The sequence below is a fragment of the Netta rufina genome, assembly GCF_964035555.1.
Source record: "Netta rufina genome assembly, chromosome: 1".
NCBI classification, from domain to species: Eukaryota; Metazoa; Chordata; class Aves; order Anseriformes; family Anatidae; genus Netta; species Netta rufina.
Genome location: NC_140123.1, coordinates 161,772,605 through 161,784,464, shown reverse-complemented (window position 1 = coordinate 161,784,464; position 11,860 = coordinate 161,772,605). Strand labels below are relative to the sequence as shown.

The 11,860-nt window shown below is 42.8% G+C and overlaps 1 protein-coding gene across 6 annotated transcripts in view; it reads left to right on the top strand.

Annotated features, from left to right (window-relative positions):
- Positions 1–1,745: 1,745 nt before the first annotated feature.
- ANKS1B (ankyrin repeat and sterile alpha motif domain containing 1B) overlaps positions 1,746–11,860 on the top strand; it is a gene marked incomplete at both ends in the record, with an annotated part of 436,397 nt that continues 426,282 nt past the window's right edge. For all 6 annotated transcript variants that reach the window (XM_084292214.1, XM_084292215.1, XM_084292213.1 and 3 more), the window contains one exon: positions 1,746–1,879. In XM_084292214.1, the coding sequence (XP_084148340.1) occupies positions 1,746–1,879 (134 nt within the window). The remainder of the gene's footprint in view (positions 1,880–11,860) is intronic.

The window sequence follows — 11,860 nt, the reverse complement described above, 5'->3', positions numbered from 1 at the left end:
GGGACTCTGCTGTGACTAAGGGCTTAAACCGTAAATCCAAACTCATGTGATTATGCATTTATTTATTCAAAAACAAACTTTAATGAAACACTTGTGATCACAGAATCAGACCTTACAATTGCTATTTATATCAGACTGTTTCAATCAGAAAGGCCATAGTTATAGAGTCTCTGTACCTAATAATTTTATGTCAGTGCTCAATTATGCGTCCTGTTGACAAGATTGCAGAAGACAGTTTCATATTCTGAAAATGCCAAACTACATAAAATATATTTTCTGTCGTTTTGTTGCTGTGGACAACTATATTGGAAAGATAGGTCTCCATGATGATATATATATATGTTTCTATTTGAGAGATTAAGTTAGTTTAATCAGGTAAAAAAAAAAAAAAAAAAAAAAAAAAAGCATGAAAACATCTGTTAAACTGTTGCTGACAAGGACTAAAGCCAATTATTTGTGAAATCAACACAGATCCTTCCATTGACTTGAAGGTACTATAGAACTGAAGTAATTAACACTCACTCTGAAAACATAACATTAAAATCCTGCCTGCCACAATGCCATTTTGCCATTGCTGTGTTTTACATCTTGCGAGTACAGTTAATGGGAGAATGCCGTTGAACTCAGTGGGGGAACAGCATGGGGTCTTCACTTCTTTGCCTGTTGTACCTCTGGCGCTACCTACACAAAGTGCTAAACTTAAACAGGGCCATGGGGCTGTAATGGGACTTTTTGTGTACGGACAGCATCAAGCTGTGCATTAAACAAGGATGTGCTCATGGGCTGGCCAGCTTAGCTTGTAAGAACCAAAAGCTGTGAGTGCGATCCATTCTGTGCCAGAAAGCCATGCAACTGACGAGGCTGCGGGTCCCAAACCCGTCCCAGAACGAGGAGCAGGCTGACAGACCCCACGGATACCGGGACACACCGCTCGCCCCTCGCACCTGACTGACCGCCGCCGGCAGCCCCGCTCTCCGAGCCGACACCTCAGCGCTGCTCCTCACCCCCACGGGGCCCGGCTCTGCCCTCCTGCCCACCCCACGAATGAAGCCCCGCGATGCCGGCCGCCTCCCCTCACGTCCCCTCACGGCACCGCCTCGCCCCCCGCCCTGCCAGCGGCCCCTCCCCGCTTTCCCTCCCTCCCTCCCTTTCCCCTTGCGCAGCGCCAGGCGGCGCCACCTCCCCGGAGCTCCCCGGGGGCACCCCTGCGGCTGACGGACCCCGGCCCTCTCCCCGCTCCATCCCTCCCCTCCCGGGCCCGATGGCGGCGCAGCCCTAACGGCTGCCAAGGGCCGGAGCCCGCCGTTGGGCGGGGCGGGCGGAGGGCGGGGCGGGAGGGAGCAGCCCCCGGGAGCGTCTCCCCAGCAACCGCCCCCCCCGGCCCGCCCCGCCGCCCCCCGTCAGGGCGCTGCCCCCCCCCACCCGCACCACCGCACCCCGGGACCGCCTCGGTTGCGGGGGGCCGAGGCTGCCCCTGCAGGCCGGGGTGCCCGGGGAGGGAGCGAGGCGGATGAAGAGCCGCCCTCCTCCCTCCTTCCCTCCCGCACTCCACCCAGGAGCGATCCAGTGAAAGCGGGAGGAGGTGATTCTCCTCCTCCTCCTCCTTCTCCTTCTCTCCCTCCCTCCCGCCGCTGCTCCCGCTGGTGTGGAGGGGACTGCAGGAATCTCCGCGCCGCGCCGAGGCAGGGCTGTGGGGGGAGCGGAGCCGCGCTGTGGAGAGCGGGGGCCGCCCCCGGTCCCTGGCCATGGGCAAGGACCAGGAGCTGCTGGAGGCTGCTCGCACGGGGAATGTGGCTCTGGTGGAGAAACTCCTGTCTGGGAGGAAAGGAGGGATCCTGGGCAGTGGATCTGGAGCTATTCCCTTATCCAGCTTGCTGAGGTAGGGGCACCATTCCCCGTCAGGCGCTGGGGTATTCACCTCCTCTTCCTCACCATCACCATCGCCCCTCTCATCTCCATTCCCACCCCTGTATCCTGGCAGTGACAATAAATGGTTCACTCTCCAGCCGAGTACGAGAGTGTCTGTGTTTAAAGTCGCAGGCAGGCATTTTATTAACACGGCGGTTCTGAATTTCTTGCCTTCAATGCGTCAGCGAGGTACTTGTTCATTCTGTTACCAGCGGCGGTGCAGAACTTGTATGTCTATGGCCGGGCTAACATGCACGGTGTATCGACCGCTCGCCTTTGGTATTTCATCTCCAAATTACTACTTTTAATCACGGGTTAATCACAGAAAAGGCGTTGCGTGTGGAGAATTCGGTGTGGAAAGCCGTAGCTTCCCCCCTCACCCGTAGTTGCTACCCTCACTTGCAGAAGAAATTAGGCATGCCATAGTAATGAGCCTACACAACAAAGACGGGGAATCTTTCCTCTGAGAGATCATCGAGCCAGACAGGGGCGTCAAACTTAGGGAGCAGGTTAGGTAATAGCAGGATTACTTTCAAGGTACCTGGATTTAGCGGAGTGAAACTGGGTTACTGGCCGTGCTGGTGGAAGGACTTAACTTGAACCGTGTCATGTCTCAGACAATTTACAGCATGGCTCTGGTGCGAAGTTTCATCACGCTCCCAAGAGCGTGATCTCAGGCATTTATGACATTTGGCAGTATTCAGAGAGAAGGTCTGCAGCACGCAGCCCAGTGCTAGTGGTGAATACTACACTAGCTGTAGCAGAAGACGACAAAATGAACAGACACACTGTTGACCTAGAACTTGAATCGATTGTTAAGTCTAGTTATTTATTTATTTGTGAAAGGAGGAAAAGGCCTGGAGAAATGGAAACCGCTTAAATACAAATGTATTTTTGATTCTATTGCCAGTACATCCTAATCACTATATTTATATTATATCAGTATTCCCTATCAGAAGATATTTCGTGTAACTGTCCAGATTATAGTTGCATAAATTCTATTATAAAGCCTTTTTATTTTGAGGATGTTTTTAGTGCTGTAAACAACAACAGTCCACATATTCGTAGTTTACCAAACTTCTGTGGTGCTCCAGTTCAATTACTTATTGAACTATTGTTTAATTACTAGCCCATTGACCAAAATCAAAACACAGCGTGCAATTGCTTTTTGTGCTGTAGTTGTATATGGTGCTTAGCAGGGGATATGCCAGATAATTGGTTTAACTTAAAATATAAGGCTTTTTAAAAATGTGATGACCATTTTTGGTAATAACAGAGGGAAGTTCACTTTAGTACAGTGATTAGCCATTTATAATCCAGTTCTACCGCGTGATTTGTGTAGTGAGTTTCTTCAGGGCTAGCACCTGTGCTATGTTCTTGCACTGCTACTTTCATGTTGTATATCACAAGTTCTGTATATCCAGAGGAAACGTCTTTGCTTGTGTTTTTCACTTTTTATTAAACAAGTGTTTTATTTTGTGTATACAGAACCCATTAACCATGTGTTTTGTATATACAGATGTGTCATGGTACTAATCGTTTGCCACGCAAAATCGAGGCATTTCACATTGTAAACTCAACTGCATTTTTTTTTTCTGGAAGGGCACTCAACTTAAAAAAGAAGTAGAGTAAAGTAAAACACGCACTGTTTTATTTATGCTGTTTCTTTGTAGTGGTATAAAGGATTTTTATGGCTTCTGTAAACATAACTTCAAAAATCAAAAGCAAATATTTAGCACACAGTTGCTAAAATGTTTCATATCTCAAAGAAGCTGATTCCATACATTTAAAAAGAAGTCAGTAGTGGTTAGGTGTGTAAACATTTGCTGTTTAGAGGGAATCTTAACAATTTCATTGACTTCACCAGAAATGCTCAAAGAAGAAGCTACTATATAGCTACTGAACATGCTTTCCAGAAAGAGTTATATGTGCTAGGTATTTTAGTGTACCTTTGTTGGAGAAGTTATATGACTGAGCTGATGCCAGTAACCGTAGATTAGGTCCAGAATGACATGCAAGATTAAGTCAAAGAGGTAGGATTGTGTCTTGGTACAGGATACATGGAAACAGAAGGTATTGAAAGGGAGTTGTACTAACACCTAGATCCTCTTTAGGAGAACAGTGCTTACTGAAAATAACAAGTTTTAGAGGAGCACAATATAAAAGTTAGAACTTGAGGATGGGGGGGGATCTGAAGATTTTTTAATAGAAAACAGATTGCAGTAGCTTTAAAAGTAGCTGTGCTTGTGTTTTTTGCATACGGTTTATTAGACTGAAAACTGCTTTTGCAGAAGTGCTTTTGAAAGTTATAATGAAGAGAAAGTGATAGGCAAAAAATATAGGGACACATTTTTCTTCTTTTTTGTAGACTCTTTAGGAGATATTGTGTTTGACAGTGTCTTCTAGCATTTCACCATAGTTGTCACTGAGTTCCTAAAATGGTGCCCCAGAAAGGCACACATTACTGTTTGTTTCTCCTTCTGGCAATGCTGTTCCTAGCATTAGACTGTGAGAGTTCAAGTCTTTCAGCATGCAAGTGGACAAACACCGTGCCTGATGTGTTGGTCTAAGTAGGACTTATCTTCCCTTTCTTCTAAGAACAAAACTCAGTTGATGTGGCTGAACCTTTCATGGCCTTGTGCCTTTCTTTGTGGAAATTTGCTTTGCAGGAATTATGTACCTTCTGAATGAAATTTAATATTAATGAATTGACAGATGCACATTGATTGTTATCTGAAACGAGGAACAAACTACCTGAACTCTGATCTTCTATTTACATTTTTATAACTTTTTTTCTGACTCAGCACCTTTTATGGCACTTGAGGGAAAAACAGGGCAAGCCTCTGCATGGTTATTTTATAGTTGAACATATTCATTGATGCTAATTGTGTAGTAAATTATCTGATGTTTAAAGGGCAGGCTTCTAACTTAAAAATCATTATACTAAATTATGGCAGTTCAGGAAACAACACAGTTCAGCAAGGCTAGTTAAGCACACATCCAGGTATAAGAATGAGTTCCTGTGAGGACTTAACACGTGCTTTAATCACAGTACATGCAAAGTGCATAAAAATGGTATATGCTTAATTAAGAGGTCATAGGCACCCAGATATCTATAATGGCTGCTGTGTAAGACTTCATGCCCTAATTAGTTTATCTGAAGGAATGACAACAAACCTGTTGTGTTTGACTGTGTGGATGGTATAGCTTCCTGCACTTCAGGAGATGTGCTGCAAGGCCCTATGTCAGTTTGTGGCCCCTTATCTCAATCTTCGTTCTTTGCTCTGGAATGTAAAGATTGCACAGTGAGGGTAAATTCCTCAGATGCAAAAGTTAACATAAGGCATGGTAGCATACTACTTCAAGTATAATCCTCAGGGAACAGATGACAGGGTTATTTAGTTGCTTAAACCTACCTGTTTGGTTGCACTTGCTTCGGATGTGCGTGGGTTTCTGAGTCATCTGCACGGACTGATGGACTTAACGAAGAATCGTGCCCATTGGAGATGCAGCTAGATTCCACTCTAGGACATCTGAGGTTGCATTACACACCTCTGTGTGGGCTACAGTTTCCAAATCAGCTCAGTAGTGCAGGGCTGGGATCTGTTCTTTAACTATGAAACAAGGATATTTTGAGACACCTCAGAAACTGTTCAGAGTTTAGAAGGCCAAAAAGTAAGGTAATTTTCTTTTCTCTCTTTCCTCTGAGATTCCACTTCCTGGAATTGTCCTGGATTAATATATTAACTATGTTTCAAAATTCTTCTTCAAAAAAAAGTTTTTTAGGGATTTGACTGAAAATAAATAGGAGGAATTTTCGATTTTTGTCCCTCTAACAATCTGTCATTCAGTATCACAAGACATTAAATGTACACAGGATGACTTAATACATTAAGTAAAAGTATTAAAGTGTTTCTAACAAAACTAGTTTGTTTTTTTTTTTTCTTTTTTTCTTTTTTCTTTTTTCTGTCTTTGACTATACACATACACATAACACCGTTTTATTGACCAACAGGCTTTTCAGTACTAGGTAGAGACAGGCTTAGTTTCTTTCAAACTGTTTTGGTAAAACAAACAAAGAAACAAAGAAACAACTTTAAAGTTTTCATAGATCTCAGAGACCTTATATCATTTTGCCATATGCAGTCACGTACAATCCTTTTTGCCCAACTAGTATGTTATAGCCTAAATAAAAATGGTTAGTTCTTGATTAAATACTAATGTGTAGTCTTTTTAAACCCTGCATTTTAAAGGAGCTTTGGATGTTTTGCAGGACTAAGGGACAGATTATGAATTACTATGTGAACTGGCATAGAGCAGTAGGGAAGGGTGAGTTGGCCCATTTTTGCTCTTTGTTGGCTCCTGCCATTACACAGCATGGGCGGGCGGAGCAGCCCGCATGGAGCTGTTTTTTCCCCTTCTCCACTTGGCAGGCGGCGGCGGGGAATGGCTCCATTCTTTGCTCATCCTTACTTAGTGCAGATACGCCACATATATGCCTGGCCCAAGATATTTCTTCTCTAAAGTATAAGAAACCCAGCAAGCAGATTGTCAGTCTGCGAGTCGCAATCTGTTTCCTCATCTGTTTCTCAGAGCAGTGTCTTGCTCGCAGCAAAGCCACGGTTTAGCCTGATGGCCCTGGTGCATGCTGAGAACCACACGAATCTACTTCTATCCTTGTGCAGAGCCCTGCGATTCACTCAACTTCCTGTGACAAATCAGATCACACTTAAGAACAGCTTGTAGAGAAAAAAGTATGTTAAAATTAAAATATTTTACAAAGCTTTAGTTAAAAGATTAACAGCCTTTTTCACATTTTAATTTAAATAACAAAAGGATCCCTTATCAACAAAAATAGAGGCACTAGTTCTGTTCTTCATTGCACATAACATTGTTTGAAGGAAGAGAAAAAAAATTCTTTGGTTGATTTTTATAGAGATTCTATTATATGAGGCTTGCTGTAGCAGGTTCCTGGGCTCACATACTTCTGAGTTCAGTTTTAGTCTTGCTTCTATGTAGAAAGGTATTTATTCCAGGTTACCAGTGCTGATAGCAAACTGACAAGTATTTGTTACATATAGGTCAATGGGGCATTCATTTAGTCTATGCTTATTTCTAATTTTAGTTACACTTCTTTTAATTAATACATACTAGTTTTTGCACTGGTGTCCCAAGCACAAACCAGCATTTCCAGATTCCCAAATTACCTTCTTTGTCCCGTCAAAGTAAGAAATTCAAGTCTTTTGGAGACAGATTTCATTTTTTCTTCCTTTTGTCTTTCAGTATGAAATGCAAATTAACGACCGCTACAGCGCTTAATTTATGGTGTTCAGTATATAGTGTTCAATGATAGTTGATTGCTGCCTTGATTCTGCATGGTTGCCCTTTCAAATGTACAGGCTTCTGCTATAATGTAACCTTAATTTTGTTATTTTCTACCTTTCCTAGACTTATTTTTATTCTTATTTCTAATAAATGTTTTCAATCAAAGTTTAGACTAGGCTTTATCTACAAAGTTTCTGAAATTTCTTCACCAGTTTGAAATATTTACAATAAGTAAAGATAGCAATATGGACAGTTTTCAGGACATCTGGTAGAAATCTTATTGTTAAGGGCAAGTCAATTCACAAAGTTTATGTGATGAAGTTTCACTTAGAGCTCAACATGACCCTGGATTCACAGCTCTCTAGTCAATCTCTGTGCATAAAGTTCTCACTTTTCATTTCACATCTTATTTCCTGAGTGCTGTTAAAGTTTACGTTCTACTGATTTTCTAAAAACTGTTGGACCAAATGTAAAAAATAAATAAATACATACGATTGAGAACTGTAGATATACTGTAAAATCTACTGTGGTCATATCTGCCCATAGAGAGAATGATATGGGATGTAGTAGTGCTGGGAAGACTGATGGAGATTACGATGGGGCCAGGGAAGACTAATAAGAAAAAATTTACAAACAGTTTAAGGAGAAATTGGGGGGTGGGAAGGAGAAAGAAAAGCTGATGTATCTAAAAAGAATATTACTAAAACAATTCTTTAGGAGGTGGTGAATGTCTAAATATTTGGTGGACCATAAAAATGTATTTTGCACCCCATTTTGTTTTCCCCCTTTTCCCTCATCGATGATGTTAGTAGATGATTCAATAGAATGTAGGTGATTCAATAGAATGAATGCTGCATTATACATTTTTAAATGACTTTACTAATTTTAAGTGGTGGTGTGTTACGAGAACTAAGAGGGGAAATAAATGAAATAGAGCAACGAAGAATGATGTAATCTGAAAGGTCTGCTATCTTGTGACTTGTCAAGGTTGGAAATGTTATGATGAGCAAATGCAGATGCTTTTAGGACAATCATTTTACAGTAACTGCACTGGTGACCAAGAAGAACATATTCATGTTTTAAAAATTCTACAGCTAAATTCTCTTCTCTTTATAGCTCTATAGGCCATTTTTTATTGCCCTGACAATAGCACTAGCTGAAGCATTCTATAAACTGTTTTAATTCATGCTACGGGTATATAATCCCTAAGAGACAATATTGTTCAGAGTACAGTTTCACTCCCTTTCCTCCAGCAAGGTTAGCCTGCTTGGCTGGGGAAATGGCATATACACAAGTTCCACAGCTGCAGAATTCCCTTCTGCTATGGGATTTTTCTGTTGGCCACTTCCAATCAGAGTACACATCCTAATCATTTTTATTACTTCAAGATAAAATATTTTGACATCTTCTTATGTTAAATGCGTAAGACATAATGAGTGGTGTTAATTCCTGCCTACTGATATGACATTTTCATGTACATGGAAAATCCTTTTCTTCCCCTTTTGGGAAGTAGGGAATACATTTTATTTGAACTTCATAGCCTTTATGTGAAGACTTTTATTACTTCTTAATTACTTTTTTCCTGATGACAGTAGTTTCAATGTGTTCATTTTGCATTTAAGAAGTGATATAACAACTCTTCTGTACCTAATTTAACATCTATGAATTTCTAATAATGTATGCCTATCTAATATAAGAGGTTCTGAGAGATTTAATTCCATGAGGTTGTGCTATTATTAAAATAATTTTACAGTTTCCGATCTAGTGCACATACATTTTCTAAAGAAAGAAGAAATGACATCTTGAGTGCTTCCTGTTTAAAACACCCAATGGTAGATATGTTTCTATAGGTGCTGATGTCTGTGGTAGGTGTCTAAGTTCCAGTTATAGCTAATGGAATCAAGTCGATATAGTTAGGGAGCAGATTTAGTTCACTCCAAAGCGGATATAGAGTGATTTTATTTCAAACTGGACCGCATCCCTGATTTAAATATTTTTGTGGGTAAAACATTTCAGTGAAGAACAGAAAAAGGGCAATTCTAATAGAAGGTATATGTGGAATGTACGACCACTTAAATTACTAAGTTAAAAAACAAAACAAACAAACAAAAAAACACCCACAAAACCAACAACAACAACACAGAATTTCTCTCCATATTTCATAGCTGATTTGGATAAATTTGTACATAGTAGTAGGCATTAGGTAACAGAGAAAATTGAAAGATTACATGATCCAAGGGCAAAATCAAGTGCTAGATGGTTAGGCAAGTTAGGAAGTTAGGCATACATGAAAGATACTTAAAAAGGTTTGTTACAGATGCACCGAGTGTGTAGGGATGGAACTAGAAAAAGCTTAGCAAGAGTTGAAACTAGTGAGGGATGGACAGGGCAAAATCAAATACATTGGCAGCAAAAGAAAAGTGGACCAACTGCTCAGTAGGGCAGCAGACCCAATGACAAAGGACAGAGAAAAGGCAAAGCACTCCCTTTTCTGCCTTGTTTTTTGGTGGTAAAATTTGACTTTCCAAGTTCTTGAGCTTAGCAGCAAAGTTTGTCTGTCAAAGAAACATTGAAGAGGAATGCCAGAATAACACTTAAATTCAAGGGAATGTGTTGTCCCAGATGTGTTATGTCCGAGGGGGTTGACCAATATTGCTGTGAGGCTAATGAAAGGTCAAACATACAAAGTTTCTGAAAACTGGAAAAGGAAAATGTCATGGCCTTCTTCAGAAAGGGCAAGAAAGAGACTCTGGGCACATCAGCCTATTCTCTCTTCTATAGAAAATTATAGAGCATAACTAACATCATGGAAACCATTTCCAGGCACATGAAGGACAAGGTGACTGGAAACAGCCAGCAAGGATTTACCAAACACAGATTGCGCCTGATCAACCTTAGTTGCTCTCTACAATGAGCTGACTGCCTCTGTAGATGAGGGAAACACCATGAATGTTGTTTAACTGGACTTTGGAGCGTCTCTTTCAGACCAAACAGTGAGCTGTGGACTGAATAAGAGGATAATAAGATGGTTGGAAAGTTGGCTGGACTTCATGGCTTGCAGGATTGTGATCAACAGTGCAAACTCTCACTGATGGTGTCTACTACAGATTTTCCTCAGGATTTAAGGGCCAAAAATTGATTGCAATGCAGGTACAGTAGGTTTGTAGATAATACCATAATGGAGGGCATCATGAGATGACCTGCTCCTGAGGTACTTGGGCAGGTTAGAGAAATGGGCTGATTGGAGCTTCATGAAGTTGAGCTAAAGCCAGTGACAAGTCCTGCAGCTAGAAGTGAATAACCTCTTGCTCCCGTATAGGCCAGGGACCAAGTGTACAGAAAGCAACATTACAGGAAAGGATCTGTAGGTGATAGTGAACAAGAAGTTGAACATGAGTCTCACAGCCAAGGCCAACCAAACACATATAGGCTGTGCTAGGTAGGGTGTAGGTGGCACGATGAAGGAAGTTATCCCCCATATTCAGGTATAGTCCCATAGGTGGTGGAGTATGTGGATTCTCTGGATGAAAAATATAAGCAGCAGAGGACTGGCAAGATTACTGTGGGCTGGTGCACATTATCACAGAATCACAGAATTTCTAGGTTGGAAGAGACCTCAAGGTCATCGAGTCCAACCTCCAACCTAACGCTAACAGCCCTCCACTAAACCATATCCCTAAGCTCTACATCTAAACGTCTTTTGAAGACTTCCAGGGATGGTGACTCCACCACTTCCCTGGGCAGCCTGTTCCAATGTCTAACAACCCTTTCAGTGAAGAAGTTCTTCCTAACATCTAACCTAAAACTCCCCTGGCTCAACTTAAGCCCATTCCCCCTCGTCCTGTCACCAGGCACGTGGGAGAACAGGCCAACCCCCACCTCGCTACAGCCTCCCTTGAGGTACCTAAAAAGAGCGATAAGGTCACCCCTGAGCCTCCTCTTCTCCAGGCTGAACAAGCCCAGCTCCCTCAGCCGCTCCTCGTAGGACTTGTTCTCCAGGCCCCTCACCAGCTTCGTCGCCCTTCTCTGCACCCGCTCAAGCACCTCGATGTCCTTCTTGTAGCGAGGGGCCCAAAACTGAACACAGTACTCGAGGTGCGGCCTCACCAGAGCTGAGTACAGGGGGATGATCACCTCCCTCGCCCTGCTGGTCACGCTGTTCCTGATACAAGCCAGGATGCCGTTGGCCTTCTTGGCCACCTGAGCACACTGCTGGCTCATATTCAGCCGACTATCCACCATCACTCCCAGGTCCTTCTCTGCCTGGCAGCTCTCCAACCATTCCTCTCCCAGTCTGTAGCTCTGCTTGGGGTTATTGCGCCCCAGGTGCAGGACCCGGCACTTGGCCTTGTTGAACTTCATGCAGTTGACCTCAGCCCATCGGTGCAGCCTATCCAGATCCTCCTGCAGAGCTTTCCTACCCTCGAGCAGATCGACACACGCACCTAACTTGGTGTCATCTGCGAACTTACTGAGGGTGCACTCGATGCCCTCGTCCAGATCATCGATGAAGATATTAAAGAGGACCGGCCCCAGCACCGAGCCCTGGGGGACGCCACTAGTGACTGGCCTCCAACTGGACTTGGCTCCATTCACCACGACTCTTTGGGCCCGGCTATCCAGCCAG